This window comes from Diceros bicornis, chromosome 26 (genome assembly GCF_020826845.1).
Source record: "Diceros bicornis minor isolate mBicDic1 chromosome 26, mDicBic1.mat.cur, whole genome shotgun sequence".
NCBI lineage: Eukaryota > Metazoa > Chordata > Mammalia > Perissodactyla > Rhinocerotidae > Diceros > Diceros bicornis.
This window is the reverse complement of record NC_080765.1, coordinates 5,159,351-5,177,548: the sequence shown is the minus strand read 5'-3', so window position 1 is coordinate 5,177,548 and position 18,198 is coordinate 5,159,351. Positions and strand designations below refer to the sequence as shown.

Here is an 18,198-nt window from a genome sequence, read left to right as displayed (position 1 = left end):
CCCCACCTCATTCCTGTCACCGCCAAGAGCCCCGGGAAGGAAGACAGCAGCGTAGCTCCAGCTCACCTGAGCTGCAGGTCCCGGGGTGCGTACGCCCTGCCTCTCTTGAGACCCAAGACCCGGCCCAACCCAGGGCCCTCCTCTGGCCCCGCCCAGGCCCGGCCCCCATCGGCTCCGCCCGGCCCCTGCCGCAGCATCCTCTCTCCAGCACCTCCTCTCGGATTGCACGGCTCTGCCGGGTCCTTGCTGAGTGATCCTCCCCGGATCGCGGCCCCTTTGACCCCTGAGGCATCGTGGCTCCTGGGGCTCCGCCCGACCCGCAGACCTTGCCCCGGCGTCCACCGTGGAATCACCAATGGATGTAGGTGTGGCCCTCCCCTCGCCTCCCCCAAGACCCCTGCCCTACTCCCCACCCCCAAGGAGGCCAAACTTTTTTTTTCTTAAAACATTTTTACTCCTTTCAACCCAGAAACATCACAATCTAAGAAGACGAGAGGGGAGGGGACGAGAAGGGGGCGAGGGGGGGGTTGGGGGCTTCGATCTGCGCTTGCGGAGGCCGGGCTGGGGAAACCCTCTCCCCCCACTTCGCGTCCCCTCCCGCGCGGCTGCGGGCGGGCTTGTGGGCGGGGAGGGGGCGCCCTCAGGGGCACTTCCGCTCCACGCACTGCTTCCCGCCCTCCTCATATTCCTGCTTGGAGATCCACATCTGCTGGAAAGTGCCCTGGGTAGGGGGACGACATCGGCGGTCAGGGGTCAAGGCAGCCCTGGAGGAAGGGGGGACGCGCCTCCCCACATTCCACCCCTGCAGGCTCAGCCCCTTGAAACTCTCCTCCCGGCCTCTCCCGCCTCTTAGTCCTACATCTCTGCCGCAACGACCTCCCCGCCCCATCCTCCCGTCTCCTCCTTCATATTCAGAGGGTGAATATCCCCCTTCGTATCGTTCAGTCCACGATTCATTCATTCAACGAGTATTTATTGAGCACCCGTCTGCCCCAGGCCAGGCGCTGTTCTCGAGCTGGGTGGGGAGCTTACAGCCCCAGGCAGGCCAACTAGCACCTCAACCTCGCCCCCCCCCACACACACACACAGTCCTCCTGCACCAGGTATCCTGTTACTCTATCAGGCCTCACAAACTTGTCAAGTCTCCCTCATTCCCAAGAAAAATCCTTCCTCCACCCTCACCATTCCGGCACCGCCTAACATCTGGATGGAGTTGTCTTCACTCTGCTCCCCACCCTCCAACTCCCCCTGTTAAAACTTGCCCCTTGAGGGTCTCCTGCACTAGGCATCTCAGACTGTCCCTTCTCTGATGGTTGCTCTGGCTCTGCCTGAAAGTTACTGCCTGTGTCCCTGGTTCTGTCCCTGTTTCTCTCCTTGGCTCGCAGAACAAGCCTTCCTGGACCAGCTCATCCACTCCAGTGGCTTCTGCTCATGCGCTAAACCCCACCCCCACCCCCACCCCCCCACACCCCCCACCCCCGCCCCGTTTCCCATGTGGACCTCGGAGGCAGGCATGAGACCCAATACTCAGCTGTCCTTTAGACACCTCTTCCTGAGCATCCCTCAGGACCTCAAACTCAACATGTCCACGACTGAGGTCACCATCTTCCCTCAGGTCTGCCCCAGACCTGCTTCTGTGGTCTTTCTCACCTTCTACACTAGTGCTGCCAATACAGCCACTAGCCACCTGTGGCTACTGAGCACTTGAAATGAGGCTAATCCAAATACACACCAGATATTGAAGACTAAGTCCAGAAAAAATAATGTAAAATATCTCAATCGTTGTTATATTGATCACACATTAAAATGATATTTGTGTATACTGGATTAAATAAAATATATTCTTTAAACTTAATTTCACCTGATTCTTTGGACTCTTTTTAAATATGTCTACTAGAAAATTAAAAATAGCACATGTGGCTCCCATTACATTCCTGTTGGACAGAGCTGCCTGAAGCTAGAACCCTGGGCCTCATCCCTCTTGTATCCAAACAGTGCCCACATTCTGTTAGTTGGACCTCTGACTAGCTCCCAGTTCCACCCCTGATATCCACTCATCTCAAACCCATCACAGTGGAGACCACAGCAGCCCTCTCCAAGCCACTCTCCACTCTGCAGCCCAGTGAGCTTCCTAAACACAGAGCCACCACGTCTGCCCATCGCCTTTGGCCTTGCTGGCCTCTCCCCGTAGTCCAGGCACCCTCTCTCTCTCTTTGCCTCCTGAGTTCTTACTCAGTCTTCCCATCTCAGCTTGACTGCTCCTTAGATGCCCTTCACGACCCTTGAACTAGATCAGGTCCTCCCTTGAAAGAACACCCCCACACTTTGTGGTGACTTCCTGTTTAATGGTCTTGGCCTCTAGACTGTCCCTGCTCAGGGAGGCAGGGACTACGTCAGGCTGTCTCCCCTTCAGGCGCACAGGAGGCCCGCAATAACTGGGTGTGGCTGACATGCTCCCAGCACTGAGCTAACTTCGCACTGTCAGCCTCCTGTCTTTCGGACCCCCTTTCTGTCTCCTTGGGGGCTCCTCCTCTAGTGGACATCCTCCTTGTGCTGTCATGGCCCTGCTGTCCCCTCTGTGTGGCTGACACTCTCCAGATGCAGTTTGCATCTCCAGCTCCCTGCTCAACATCTTGCCTCTGCCCTGCAGCAGGTCCAGACTGAACTCACCACCTCCTGCCCCAGAACCAACCTGCCTGCCTCCCCTCTATTTGCCCCTTGCTCGCCACCCCATCCCGACTGATAGAAAGAGCCTCTTCACAAGGTCCCCTGGAGTCTGGCTCACACCCCAATCCCCAAACACTCAAGCCTGACACAGTCTCCCAAACAAGCATGTGACTGTCACATCGCCCTGCCCCAAACCTTCAGTGTCTCCCCTGTCCTAACTGAGTACAGTGGGTGCCTCTTCTTGGCACACAAGGCCACCACAATCCCATCCCAACCAACCTCTCCAGCCTCCTGTCCCTTCTGCTCCCTGATTTGTGTCCTGACAGAGCATTCACCCTTCTGGGAGCACTGACTGCCCTTTCTCAAAAATAAATGTTTGTTGAATGAACCAAGAAGGAGGCAGGCAAGGCAGTGGGGCCGTCTGGGTCTTCCCCTTTCCCATGGTCAGTGCTAGGCCAGGTCCCTTCCCTCTCACCAGTGAGGCCAAGATGGAGCCCCCAATCCAGGGGCTGAACTTGCGCTCCATGGTGCTGTTGCTGGCGATGAGCTTCAGTCGCATGCTCTGGGGGGAAAGAGGGGCTGGTGGAAGCAGACACCTGGGTTCTGGGAAGGGACAGGGCTGGGGATGGGCAAGACTGGGAAGCCACAGGGGAGGGGGTCTGCTCTGGTGGCCAGAATGCTCGTTGGGGAAGGAGGAAGAGCTTAGTCTCAAAGGGCTATGCCGGGACCAGAGTCCAGGGCCCTGGTTGGGGGGCTGGCTCCTACCGGTGGGGTCTTCTGGGAAAGCTCTCGATTGAGCCTATCAGTGAAGCCCTGGAGCAGCGTGTTCCCACCGGTGACAATGACACTGCCATATAGGCCCTGCGAGCAGAGAGGAGGAGTGAGCCTGCAGGGAACAGCCCCTCCCTGTCTCCCTGCTACTCCTGGGCCCTTTTGCCCAGCCACAGGCTCAGGCCTCACCGGGCGAATGTCGATATCGCACATGCCAATGCTGGTGGTCACCACGTGGCCCACACCTAACATGGTGTTCCCTGACAGGCCCTGCGGAGAAAGGTGACCTGGGCTTTGGGCCCTCTGCTCCCTCACCCCAGACCCCTGTGATCCTTCCCAGCCTCCCCCACACCCAGGCATCAGGGACTCCAGCCAGCCCAACCTTGACATTGGAGGGATCAAACAAGCCCTCAGGGATGCGGAGCCGCTCAGCGCCGTAGTCTGTGTTGTAGCCATTGGGCATCTCATAGTGCACTGTGGGCATTTGCGCAGCCACCCTGCCCAGGACGGAGCAAGACTCTGCCTGGGGGTACTCACAAAAGATCAGAGGTCCCCCCGAGTCCCAGGCCTGCCCTCTTTCCCACTCCCCCAGCCGTGGGCCCCACTCACTGCTCATCGTAAGGAGAGTCTGAGACCTGCAGCACGGAGGCCTGGAAGTCCTGGATCACCTCCTGAGAACCCAGGGTGGTGTGAGGGCCTGGGATCCCTCCTCTGCGCCCCCCCCCCCACCTGCAGGGCTTCTCTCTCTTCCCCTCTACTCATAGTGGGGGACTAGGAGCTGGGGAGAGGCAGGGTGTTTCCGGGGACCCTCTCCAGCGCCTCACGTTGCACATGTAGTTGTGCCAAGACTTGGAAACCTGGGGTAGCTTCTCTTTCTTCTTCCAGTTTGGGGGGGCACCCTCCCGTACGGGCTCCTGTGGGGGCACAAACCATGAGCACCTTCCCCAACCCACACTTGCCCACCCACCCTGACCACCCCTGCATGCCTAGCACTCGCTGGCTCTGTGCCAATAGGCACCCGGTTCTCTGCTCTGTTACCCACAAAAGGTGTTTCTCCCCCTTCCTTGTTGGAGGAAAGGGAATGGGGAGTGCCTTCCCCACGAATGCTACGCATGTAGCTGATCGGGAAGGCCCCAGTTAGAGAAAGCTGAGGGCATGGGGAATACATGGGGAGACCAGAACCTTAAGGTAACAGCCTTTTACTGGGTCGTGTTCCATGTAGGGGTCCAGGGCGGACCCTTGCATGCAGCAACTCACTTAACACTCACGGCCGCCCTATGCGCTGTTATTCCACTTTACAGGAGAGGAAACTGAGGCTTGGGAGCTCCAGTCTTATGCTCTAGGTCACACAGCTCTTACATGGTAGAGACTGACCTTGAACCTGGGTCTATTGGATCCCACAGCCCACCACAGTGGCCCTCACACTTCTTGCTACCAGCTGGCCATGTGATCTCAGCCACGTCCCTCAGCCTGTCCGCATCTCTGATGCCTTGATTATAAACTGAGGAACTGGACCCAGGGCCCTCCAGGGGCTCTGTTGCTCCTCGCTCTGATATCTGATGGGTCAGTGGGTCAACAGTCACACGGTGAGTGCCCAGGACTCCTCAGAGGCCCCACCTTGGCTGCGATCATGTATGGTGGGATGATGTCAATGGCCATTTCCTGGAAGAGCTCCCGGCACTGCATGGAGATGAAGTCCCCTGCCAGGGGTGACTTGACGATGCCTGGAAGGGAAGGGGTGTCAGGGCCTGGTTCCTCAAGGCACCCCTGACCCCTGCTGAGGCCCCACCTTGCTGCAGGACGTAGCCATCATGCACTGGAATGGCCGTGGTGTGGGTGGCCCCGCTGTCCAGCACCAGGCCCGTGGAACGTCCATTTGCAAAGCTGGCGTGGGATGGGTAGGTCAAAGAGACAACAGCAGCAAATGAGGGGGCTGGGACCCAGGCATGGCCTGATCACTCTCTGATCTCCCGGGGTCCAGCCCATTCCCAGTCTGCAAATCTCTCCTTCTAGTATGTGACCCATCTGCTGGAGAAAGGTTCCTGGGACCCCTGTCTGAATCACAACTTCTTCCTCTATTCCTTCCTTCTGAGCTCCTAGTCTCTCTTGAATCTTGGTTCTATGTCTTATGGGATCCCTGAAATTAGAGGCTATATCACTCCAGTGCCTAACACAAGGTTCAATGCAAGGCAGATCCTTAAAAACATAAATGCTTATCGGCTGTTTGGGAAGGGAACTCCTCAGTGTCATATACCCCTCCCTCTTCTCTCCAGCCCCAGCCCCTGCTGTCTACTTGGCCCAACTCTCTCTCTCTTCTCAGCCTGATCCAAGGAATGAGAAAGGGCCGATGATCTGACCACTCTGGGGTCTAAGGCACTTAGCCCACCAGGGCCGTTTGCCCCAGGGACTCAGGGGGTGTCTGCCCATCCAGGACACTGATCTCCACTGAATCAGGCCCGCTCCCAGCTCAGCGCACAACACACCCCACCTTGGCCCTCTACCCAGGCAGAGCAGTTCAATCCAGAGGATACGCAGTGAGCACCGCCGTCTTGCACAAGAAGAAGGCAGGAATGTTGTACTGCTCGAACATCAGCTCTGTCAGCTTCTCTCGCTTGGCCCGTGTGTTCCACTGGGGAGAAAGTGCAGGAGGGGCAGATTCAGGAAGGGAGAGGCACAGACCCAGGTACACACACACACACACAACTTGGACGGAGGACAGAGGTCAGGCCCCTTGACTCACATAGACCTTTAGAATGTGAGAACTATAAAGAATTTTAAAGATCAAACTCAGCTGAAGAAAACAAAACTCAGACAGGGATAGTGACTTGCCCAAGTATCATACAGAAAACTCTTGGTAGAACTGGGTCTAGAGTCTTGACTCCTGGCCCAGTGCTCCTTATTGTACAATACACACTTCAGGCTCCTCCCAGCCCCCAGCACATCCCTCTTCCCCATTCTAATCATCTCAGGCAAGAAAGCTGGGGAAGAGGATTTCTGGGTAAAAATGGTGAATTGAACACAAACATCTAATTTTATTCCCTTCCAAGATCCCAGCAAAACTATAATAAAGGGGTATTTTAAAAAGACATAAACCCACAAAAGCCAACCAGCACAGGAAAAGATGAACATTGTTGGCCATTAGGGAAATGCAAATCAAAAGCACAATGAGATACCACTTCATACCCATTAGGATGGTGATAATAATTTAAAACACACACACACACACAAAATAGAAAATAAGAAGTGTTGGAAAGGATGTGGAGAAATTGAAACACTTGTACATTGCTGGTGGGAAAGTTAAATGGTCCAGCCACTGAGGAAAACAGTTGGCAGTTCCTCAAAAAGTTAAACATAGAATTACCATATGACCTGGCAACTCCACTCCTAGTTACATACCCAAAAGAATTGAAAACAGGTACCAAAACAAGTCCTTGTACACAACTGCTCATAGAAGCACTATCCACAATAGCCAAACGTGGAGACAATCCAAAAGTTCATCAATTAATGAATGGAAAAACAAATTGTGGTACATCCATTCAATGGAATATTAGTCATAATAAAGAATAAAGTAATGATAAATGCTACAACATGGGTCAATCTTGAAAACATTGTGCTAAGTGAAAGAATACAGACACAAAAAGTCACATATCACATGATATCATTTATATGAAAGATCTAGAATAGATATATCCACAGAGACAGAAAGCAGATTGATGGTTGCCAAGGGCTAGGGGCAGGGGGAGTGGAGAGAAACGACTTAATGAAAATGGATTTTCTTTGGGAGTGATGAAAATGTTTTGGAAGCAGATAGAGGTGATGGTTGCACAACACTGTGAATGTATTAAATGCCACTGAATTGTTAACTTTAAAAAGGTTAACTTTATGTTATATGAATTTTACCTAAAGAGAGAGAGACATATACCCTCAAGGGTTGGGAATAATAAGAAAGGAGAAGACAGCAACAAATTTTTGAAGGTTGGAAATCAGATACATGAGTGCCAACTGACTTAACGGATTCAAGAATGCTGATTCCTAAGCTGGTAGTGGAAAACGTCAGGAACAACCTGTGTTAAATTGCAGAATCCTCACAGGGATCAGGAATTGGTAGTTTCAGGTACTTCTGGAAGTAGAGGTAAAGGAAAAGCTAAAATAAGATTGTTTAAAGCTATTCAAATAACAGATATCCAAACTCTCTCCCCAACTCCATGTCACTGGCCTAATGCCCACCCCAACTCCAGCAGAAGACTGGAAGTTTATTCTGTGGAGAGAGTAAGACTGAGAGTCTCTGAACTGGTGGGACACTTGACACAGTTGGGAGTGAGGACATTATACTTAAAACAGGGGAATTAAGTGATGCCATGCATATTGAGTGCTGAGAACATCAGCCCTATTCCCTCACATGGCTCCCAGAAAAGGGGCAGCCAGGCCTGTCTTCAGGGTGGAAGTCTTCCCTGTGGGTTACATCAAAGATATAAAGATGCCAATTATCAGAGGCTGCCCAAAAAACATCCCAGTCAGATCATCCTATAGCAAAGATGGCAGTCAACTGGTCCCCTGGCCCACACAGCTTCCAATCAGCTTTAAAAAGCTGGTCCCCCACTCTTAAACATAAGCAGACAATCAAGGACTTGCAGAAATCTGAGAAAAACCTCTAAAATGAGATATAGACTCCAAAAAAAGGGCAGACAAAAGCAACTGGGAAGAACTGAAATTATACGGGGAGATGAAAACTTCCAAAAACAAACTTAGTAATACCCCTAGTGAGATAACAGATGATACTGCACACATGAAATAAGAATAGGATGTTCTAAAAAGTAACATTCACGGAACAAAAAAAAGAGCTCTTGGAAAATAAAAACACAAGAGCAGAAATGAAAAACTTAATAGAAGAGTTGAAAAATAAAGTTGAGGGAATACCTTGAAAATTAGAGGAAAGATAAAGAGACAGAAAACATAAAGAGAAAAGATAATAAAATTAGGGGACAGTTCAGGAGGTGCAAAATCCAAATAAGAGGGTTTGGCAAAAAAGAGAACAGAGAAAATCAAGATAAATAAATCATCAAATAAGCAATTAAATTTTTTTCACTGACTTAAAGACTAGGTTTCCAGATTGAAGTGACATACTAAGTGTCTAGAGCAATGGATAAAAATAAACCAATATCACATTGTGAAATTATACAAGACTGAGGACACAGTGAAAATTCTATAAACTTTCAGGAAGAGAAAAAATTACATCAAAGGATCAGGAATTATATGGTTTCAGCCTTCTTGATGGCAACAATAGATGCTGGAAGACAGTGGAGAAGCACCTTCAAGATTCCGAAGAAAAATGATTTCCAACCTGGAGTGTTATACTCAGCTAAGGTATCAATCTAAGGTTAGACATGCAAGGTCTCAAAAATCTTACTTCCCAAGACCTTTCTAAGGCAGTTACTGAAGGATGTACTCCATGAAAACAAGGTAGTAACTCAAGAAAGGGAGTCATGAGATACAGGAAACAGGACTTCTAACACAGGAGAGAGGCAAAGGAATTCCCTAAAATGACAGTGCAGGGAGATGTCAGATGATAACTATGTCCTCTGCACAGAAGGCAACTAGTCCAAAACGGAGCAGATCAATGGGTTCCTGGAGAGATTTCCTCAAGATGATGAAATTGATAAAATTCCTAAAGGAATTAATGTCTTGAGAAAAGATATAGATAACCGATGAATGAATAATTTAGAGTCACATTTTTAAGTAGATAGAAAACTATGCAAAATAAAAACCAAGACAATTTTCAGTTCTAGGAAAAACAAAAAGCTGCATAAGAAAGGAAAAGTAGCCATTGTTTATTGCCCGCCTCAGCCCTGATTAGCATACATAATCAAAAGAGTGTAAATAACAAATATTGGTCTTAAAAAAACCCTAAAATACAACTGTACTTAAAGATGGGGAATGAGAAATATGTGTGTTGGACTGGGGGAGGAAAGAGAGCTAAATGTTCACCTTCTAAGGGGGAAATCCACAGATAATGCCTAAAACTAAAAAATCAACAAGCAGCTATTGGAGTGTGATATTCAGAGATATGAAAGATATGACCAAAAAAATTAGCTAAAAGAGAGAAAAGCAGTTGCCTCTGGAAAAGCGGAAATGGAAGGAGGAGGGTAAGAATGGTAGCTTTTTTCTTAACATACTTTATAAAGCAAATTGATTTTTTATGTGCACATATAATATTGACAAAAATTTTAAGTTAAAAGGTCAAAAAGGGACTTTGGGAGGAAAAAAGGGCAGTGGATAAGGCCGACTGGAGGATGGGGGAGTAGATATAGTGGGAGGAGAGAGGGAAACATGGAGACTAAAACAGCGAGGAAGGAAAGTAGTTGAAGATGATGGAGTTGGAAGGAAAGTCTGAAAAGCCAAGTGGAGTGATTGATAGCAGTGGCTTGAGGGGCAAGGTGAAGGGTGGAAAGGAGATGCTGGGCTCAGGGCTGGACTAGAGGCTGGATGAGATGATGAGACACTTACCGGGGCCTCAGACATGAGCACTGGGTGCAGGTTTGGCTCAGATTTGACATGTTTGCTGTAGGTGTGGTCCAGGATGGCACGGAAGCACTCCCAGTCCTCGACTGGGGCCAGGAGACCAGTGTGGAGAGATGAAGATGGGCAGGCAGGGGTTCCGGGACAGGAAAGAAAGGGAGGAGGGAGGCCAAGTTCAGGGGAGGGGAAGGGAGACCCAGCTCCAACAGAAATCCCTCTTTCCCAGGAATCTGGTGGGGCTTCTGGGTTGGGAACCAGGTGGCTGTGGGAAGCAGTGAGGGGATCCCCGGGACTTGGGCAGCTGCAAGGAAGACTCTTTGGGTGGATGTGGGGTGCTCCAGGTCTATGTCAGGAGATGGTGAGTAAAGACCCCTTACTCATGCCATTCTTGAGAGGCGACATGACCTCCGCTCCATCCCGAGGCACGTGCAGGGCGTTGGTGTCGATGTGAAAGATCTTCCCTTTCTTCTCTTTCTCCCCCTCCAGTTCCAGCCCACCCCCCTCCTCCGTGGCCAGCAGCCCCACCGTGGTGGGGAAGTCAGCCTGGAAGCGGGGATGGTAAGGGAAAGGGATCAACCTCTTGCCCCTGTCCAGGCCCACGGCAAGGCCCTCAGCCCGCCCCTGGGTTTACTCCCACATTCCCGCTCAGCAGAGCTTTGCGCTGTGCATCGAGAGGCCTGGGCCACGGGAAAGCCTGGAGGGGAGTCCAGAGCCCCTAGGATTTGGGGAGGGGGCTTGAAGGCTCACCTTGGGGCAGTCCTCCCCAGCGTACCCAGCGCGGACTGAGAAGGAGCCAATGTCAAAGACCAGCGCCCCCACCTCATCTGTGCGGGGAGACAGGCGTGTAAGGGGGACCTCTCCCCAAATCTCTCCCCCGTGGATAGTCCGGAGAGGAGGTCAGGGCAGAGCTACAGTCTCGCCACCTTCAACGCCGGCCGGGGCAGGTGGGAGCTCGGCCTGGAGTCCGGGTCCTGGGAGTGGGGGTCAAACCTCCAGAGTCCCTTCTTGCCCAGTGGCCTTGTTCAGGCCACTCTCCTTGCTGGGAAGGAAGGGGCCGGGGACCAGGAGGAGGTGGGTTGAATGGCGGAAAGGGTGGGTCCAGTGCGCGAGAGCGTCCCGTGAGGGTTGAAGGTAGGAGTGGCGCAGGACCCAAACCCCGGGCTGGACCCGCTCGAGCGCCGAGGTGACAGGCCCCGGGTGCCCAGAGCTTGGGTCGCGCGGGTTCGGGGCGCGGGGCTGCGGGCAAGGCTGCGCCAGGCTGGGGAGCCTGAAGCCCGAGGCTCGCTCACCTCCGCCATAGACGCCCCCGCTCATAGTGCCCTTTCAGCGCTGCTCGCGGCCCGTGGGCGGCGGCGGGATCAGCACCGAGGAGGCCGGACAGCTCCCAGGATCGCGGGCGGGGCGGGGCACCAGGCGGCCAATCGGGAGGCCGGATCCACTGCCCCCAACGGCGCCGCCGATTGGCTGCGAGGCGAGACAATAACCCGGCCGGGGGCCGCTGCTTTAAAGGTGCAGACACCTCAACATTAGGCAGCCAGGAAGGAACTAGGTGGAGGATGGCAAGGACATCCAGACCGGCCCCTAGGGATAGGCAGGGTAGAGAGAAGGCATATGAAAGAAATGGAAACCTTGTCCATCCGGAAACCAGGACTCCGCAGGGTGACTGATGAGGACCCCTGCTCCTCGCTTTTTTAAATGGGGTCTAGGACAGGGCGCTATAGTCCCAGAGAGTCATCCATTCTCAGGCTCCTGAGTATGGTTTGCCATACCCAGGCCTGAAGGATATCACCTGGAGAGGGAGGGAAGGGAAGAAAGAAAGAGAGAGGTGCGGGAGAAGGTGTGTCTCCATCTTCTCCCTGTTTCATTCCACCCTTGTCTTTCTGAGGGGCCCTCTTTTCCTCGCTGGTCCCCTGGTGCCTGGGCCTTATACATACACACATGTACACACATTCACACATGGGCGCTCAGGTAACCCAGCTTTAGCTTCCTTTCTCTTTCCCTCTCTCTTCATCTGTTCTCCTCAGGAGGCATTTATCAAGCAAGTACGTTTTCCACTAGTTGGCTCCTCAGTTCTCCTAGGCTCCTGGCATGACCACACCTCCACAGCAGTTTTGACAGTGAAGGTGAAGGAGCAGCTCTGACAGCCTGGCTTAGCTGAGAGACTCTAATATGTGAGCATGTGTGTAGGTGTGTGCCTGTATGTATGGTTTGTGTGTTGGTATATGTGTGCCTGTGCATATGTATGTATGTATGTGTATATATGTGTGCATGTGAATACATGTGTGTTGAGGGCTCTCCTACCTACTTGTTTAGGGGTAGAGGGAGCATTAAGACCAGAGATGGCAGGCCAGCCCCGTGGCATAGAGGTTAAGTGCGCACACTCCACTGTTGGCAACCCAGGTTCGGATCCCGGGCGTGCACCGACACACCGCTTGTCCAGCCATGCTGAGGCTGCGTCCCACATAAAGTGGAGGAAGATGGGCACAGATGTTAGTTCAGGGCCAGTCTTCCTCGGCAAAAAGAGGTGGATTGGCATGGATGTTAGCTCAGGGCTGATCTTCCTCACAAAAAAAAAAAAAAGACCAGAGATGGCAGAAGAAGAGGGTACTGTATGATGGCTGCATGCCCCTGAAGGTTCTCTGCTCACCAGATGCCCACTCTTGAAGAGACTCCACCTGTCCCCAGCCAAAGGACAGATGGTTTGAGCTGGCTCATCAGTTACCCACTGGCAACAGTGGCATTTCACATGCCCAGGGTTGGTTCCAAGTCCAGCCTGGCTCCCCAGACTGGAGGAGTCCAGGCTTCAGGGGGAGGGGTGAGCTGTAGGGGACAGAGCTGACTAAGGAGCCGGGAAATTGCAATATTCCTGAGTGACCCTAGGTCAGTCATTGGCCTCCCTATAAATTGAGGCCTGCATGAATTGGATGAGCCCTTTAACCTCCCAGTGCCTGCATTTCTTCATCTTTCCAAATGCGGAGGTGAGGATTAAGGGAACACTGGAGGAGAGGAAAGTGATTCTATTCATGGCCTGCAACTCTCCTTTTGTTGACAATGACGTTGCTTCCCTTCCCCTGTAAGTTCATCTTGTCAATTCCCACTACCTCTACCCCCTCCCCCACCCTACTCAGGATCTCAGATTCAGAAACTGCCTCCGTTGGGAGAAACCTTACTGATCATGGATCCAAACTCTGGGTTTTACAGGGGTTTCCCCAGATAGAAGCCAGGCCCTGTCTTGGGTCACACAGCCCACTGGGGCAGAGCCGGGACTCGAACTCACATCTCTTCTCAGCCAGTTGAGAGATGACCTTGTTCATAACACCTCTGTGTTCCTCTCCAAGCTTCACTGTCCCCATCTGTAAGATGGCCGGTGATGAGGACTCTATCTGATGCCAGAATGAAGTCCCTGGCTAACAGCTGGGCACCCAGGACCATCCAGTAAACACTGAGTCCTAAGAATGTCCCTGGGGAGTTTTTGAGGCTATCATATTATTATTCATAAATTAGAAATCTGTAGCCTACTTGGTAATGAGAAGTGGATTTTCCTCTCATGTAGGCTGACTATAGAACCTCCCAGTCAACTGTGGCCCGTTTTTATTTGTCATGGGATCTGACATGATAGTCTATTGTATTATGGAAGTGCCTAAGGTGAAGGTTATTAATATACTTTGTTCGTCCATTCATTGATTCAACAAACATCTTTTATGCGTGCAGTGTGCCAGGCATTGCGAGAGGCATAGGAATACTGAGGTGCATAAGAGATATCCTTGCTCTCGAGGAATTTTGGTGCAGTGGGGTGCTCAGACGTGCACAAAAGTGGGGTGAAATGGAGGCCCAGAGGAGGGAGGGGCTACCTGTCTCCGAGAGTCCAGGGAGGCTTCTAGCAGTGAAGTTCAAACTGAATTGTGAAGGATGAATAAGGGCTCACTGGTGAACAAGGTGGGGAAGGTCTTCCACACAGAGAACAGCATGTGCAAAGACCTAGAGACGTGAACATTTCTGGCATATGTCGAAATAGTTAGGAGCTCAGTCTAGAAGGACAGTTGGCTATGAGCTGGTGACAGAGACCAATATCAGGGGGAGATGAGACTGGAAAAGTCATCAAAGACTAACTTGTTCATGCGTGAACTCTATTTTTATTTGGCAAACACAAAGCATCTACTCTGCCAGGCACTGTTATAAATGCTTTACAAATATTAAGTAATTTAGTCCTCATAATGACTCGATTATTATCCCCATTTTGCAGGGGAAACAGAGGCATAGAGAGGTTCAGTAATTTGCCCAAGGTCACTCAGCTGGTAAGTGATAGAGCTGAGATTTGAACTGTGGCATGTGAAAAGTACTGATCTGGGGAAAATGTTGCCATGCTTCTATTCATTTCATAGATGTTCTCTAGGTCCCTGATAGGCACTGGGAATAGAACGGCTCATGTAACTTCGCATGGAGTGTAATGTCTATCCTGGAAGATGGACGATTAAACAATTAACTCAATAAAATCATCTGGAGGTTCTCACATTCTAGGCCCACATTCAGTTGGCTGAGCACCTGGTAATGACGTCAAAGGTGGTAAGTCAGGACCCTCAGACCCCGCACCTTGGAAATGATTTGGCATCTTGTGAGGGTCTGTTCATTGCTTGGTGAGCTCTTACCTCTCCAGAGCCTCTGCCAGACACAGAGGTGTCTTGGCTTCATAGGGAGCCCCTAGTGCAGGTGGCAAGTGCCCAGAAATGAACAGTCCAGTAAGGGCTGCAATCGGAAGGGAGCCAGCATTGCAATGGGGCAGCAACAACAGTGTGGCCAGGGAGGCAATATTTAAACTAAGCCTGAGAAAATGACCTGAATTTTCCTGGCTGACAAGGAAGTAGAGTTGGCGTGGGGATGGGAGGTATTCTGAGTAGAGGAGACAAGACCCAGCCCGTGTGCCATGCAAAGAAGTTTGGCCCTTCTCTTGGAATCAATAGGGAAATACTGCATGGCTTTTAACAGCTAAGGTATATGATCCAATTTGCATTTTAGAAAGATATCTCTGACAGCTATATGGTAGGTTGATTAGGGAGGGACTATTGTAAAGGCCAGGAAATAGGCAAGAACTAAGGTAACAGTAGTCGGCAGACAGTTGAAGGGATGGATTTAAGCAAAATTCCAGAGGGAGCACTGACAAGATGTATCCACCAATGACATAGACTGCTAGCCTCACATCAATAGCCATCTTCCATCTTTATTTATTAAAAATGCTTTAGCTGGGTATATGGCTACAGACTACATTTCCCAGCCTTCCTTGCATCTGGCCAAATTCTAAGTAGAAGTTAGTGGTGTCCTTCAATAGGAAAGAACGTGTGCTTCCTCCCACCCCCCTCCCCTTCCCAATAGATGGCATTCAGATACAATAGTGGGAGCTTCCTGGGCAACTTTGGACACAGAGATGGAAGCTACATGTTGAGGATGGCAGAGATGCCCCCACAGTACTGGAGGATCTATTTTGGGGTTGTCGCTTAAGCCACTGAATTTTTGGGACTCTTTGTTATAGCAGTTTTGACTACACCCTAACTAGTTGACTATCCTTTGGATATGGGGAATGAGGGAGTGAGAAGCTCCTGATTGGATGGTGGATGCTGTTAACTGGGCCAAGAGATTCAGAGAAGGGGTAGGGTTGGGCAGGGTAGGGTGAGGTCGAAGAGGATTAATTTAGTTTTGAATATGTTGAGTGTAAGACGTCTGTGAACAGTGGTGTGTAGTAAATATTTTAACAACCAGCTCTTTGAGGAGATGGAGCCCTGATCTGAAGTGTTTGCTGATTTCCATGGTGTAAATACTCCTACCATGTCAATTACAAGTTACTACTATCAACATGACTTCATTGAACAAGGAGTTGGGAAGAGAGGTATACAATGGGCTCTTGTGAGCTAGTCTGAGCTGGCACCAGCTGACTCCAGTACACCACTGTCCATGAGCATCCAGATGGAGATATTCAGTCTGCAGTTGGACAATCACCAAGTCTGCACATGGGGAGAGACATCTGGGCTAGAGATAGAGATTTGAGAGTTATGGCAATTAAGGGGTAAAGTCAGAGTAATGGATGATGTCACCAGTGAACAACATGGAGAGTGAGAAGAGGAGGCTGAAGTTGGGATCCTGGGAAAAACAATGTTTACAGAGCGCCCTGAGGAGGAGGAGAAGGCCAAGGAGAGGCTGAAAAAGAACAGTCAGAGGAAGGAGGAAGTGTCCTATGACCTGTCAGAGCCAGGTTCTCCACATGTGCTCCAGGGCTTCTGCCTTCTCAGAGAAACTGGTCATCCACTGGTCTTTTCCTACCCATCTGCATCCTTCACCTCTCTCTCCCTGCTCTCCTTTCCATTATCATCTAAAAAAGCACCAGTAGGGGCCAGCTCTGTGGCCTAGTGGTTAAGCTCAGCATGCTCCACTTCAGTGGCAGGGGATTTGGTTCCTGGGCATGGACCTACACCATTTGTTGGCGGCAACCCACATACAAAATAGAGAAAGACTGGCACAGATATTAGCTCAGGGCACATCTTCCTCAGGAAAAAAAAAAAAAAGAAAAAAGCGCCAGTAGCTCCCATCAAAACACAAATATCTTGACTCCACATTCTCCTCCCCTGTTCCCCCACCTTTCTACCCCCCCTCCAAGCCAAGATTCCCAAAGCCTTGGCCACTTGGTTGTCTCCACTGCCTCATTTCTCACTCACCCCCAGCCCGCTGCAAGCAGAGCATCTGCCAGTAGCCTCCACGTTATCCAATGCTGTGCACACTTCCCAGTCCAGTCTCGCTTCATCTCTGCAACGTTCAACACAGTTGAATTCCCTTCTTGGAACGCTCTTTTCTTTTGGGTTCCAGAACTCCACATTCCCCTGACTTTCTTCTTAGCTCCCTGCCTTCTCCTTTGGCAGCTTGTTCTCCTCTGCCTGACCTCTAATGTTGGACTTCCTCACGGCTTGGTCTTAGGCCATCTTGTCTTTTCCCTGAACCTCTTTATGACTTCATCTGCTCTAAAACGCCACTCATTCCCAAGGCTCTCTTCCAACTCAGACTCTTCTGCTGAGCCCCAGACCTGCTTCAACAGCCACCTACTGAACATTCTTCCTTGCAACTCTCCTAGGTACCTCAAACCTAACACATCCCAACTTAAAACTCATGATTTTCCTCCCTAAATGTGTCCCCTCCTAAATGTTCTGCTCTCAGTAAATGGCACTTCCAAGCCACCAGCACTAATTGCCATTTCAATGATCACTTACCATCTGTCTCCTCTGTGGATTGTAACCTCCCTGTGGGCAGAGGAGGGTACACGTGTTCACAGCTGTATCCTCAGTGCCTAGGAGAGTGCCTGATACATCATTGGGACTCAATTAATATTTGCTGAATGAGTTAAAACAAGGAAGTATATTAGCACAGAAACCAAAGTGAGAGGAAGCAGTGTCAGATGCCCTATAGAGATTAACAAAATTGGGTTCTAGTCCTAGACTGCTAGTTTTCTAAGTAACTTTAGGGAAGTCACTTTGCCCATCTGTAGATTGAGAGGAAATTGAAGTAAATTATCTATAAAGTTCCTTCCAGATTCTAAAGTCTAATTGATATCTATTATCTACTGCTAGTATATCATTGAATTGGTAAGTGCACATAAATGGAATTTGTGCATAACTAAAAATATGGCTTTTCTTATTTCCTTTAAAAATTGTGTTTTGAAAACTATTTGTAATGTCTTCAACAGAGACTAAATGAAAATTGTCTGTTTTGATACTTTTACTTTTAAATTGCATGAGGATTCAATGAAGGCTATTCATTGACAAACTTTCCAAAGCATTTTTATAGTCCATGGGGATCTCATCACAATCCAAGGTGACTCGCACTGCAGGTAGCTGAATCAATACTCTCATTTTACAGGTGTGGAAACCGAGGCCTATACGTACATTCTCACCCCTTTACAGGGATGGTCCACAGAGAGTTATCAAGAGGCTAGTATTGATATCATCACACAGTAAAGTCGCTAATGCTGCCTTGGTTCATATCTCAACTCTGCAGCCCTAGGAATCTGTTTCCACTACTATAATATGGGGGCAATGCCAGTACTTAACTTCATAGTACTGTCGTGAGGATTAAATACGCATGGAACTCCATAAACATGAGTTGTTATCACAGTGTCATGCAGCCCTGTAAAGAGGTCTACAAAAGCCCACTGGGCAACGCTGGGGAACTGCCTGGGCAGGACCCTTCTCTCGGCCTTCCCAGGTTCCA

The 18,198-nt window shown here is 50.4% G+C and overlaps 1 protein-coding gene across 1 annotated transcript; it reads right to left on the bottom strand.

The window, feature by feature from the left end:
• Window positions 1-547: 547 nt before the first annotated feature.
• Window positions 548-11,268, bottom strand: ACTL6B (actin like 6B). Its single transcript, XM_058570552.1, has 14 exons — window positions 11,244-11,268; window positions 10,702-10,778; window positions 10,332-10,497; window positions 9,943-10,043; window positions 5,970-6,067; window positions 5,228-5,322; window positions 5,056-5,162; window positions 4,263-4,352; window positions 4,048-4,109; window positions 3,821-3,935; window positions 3,628-3,708; window positions 3,433-3,528; window positions 3,143-3,229; window positions 548-721 (listed from the first exon to the last, which is right to left on the bottom strand). The coding sequence occupies exons 1-14, from the start codon at window positions 11,266-11,268 to the stop codon at window positions 641-643; spliced, it is 1,281 nt and encodes a 426-aa protein (XP_058426535.1). The 3' UTR covers window positions 548-640.
• Between the last annotated feature and the right edge of the window lie 6,930 nt (window positions 11,269-18,198).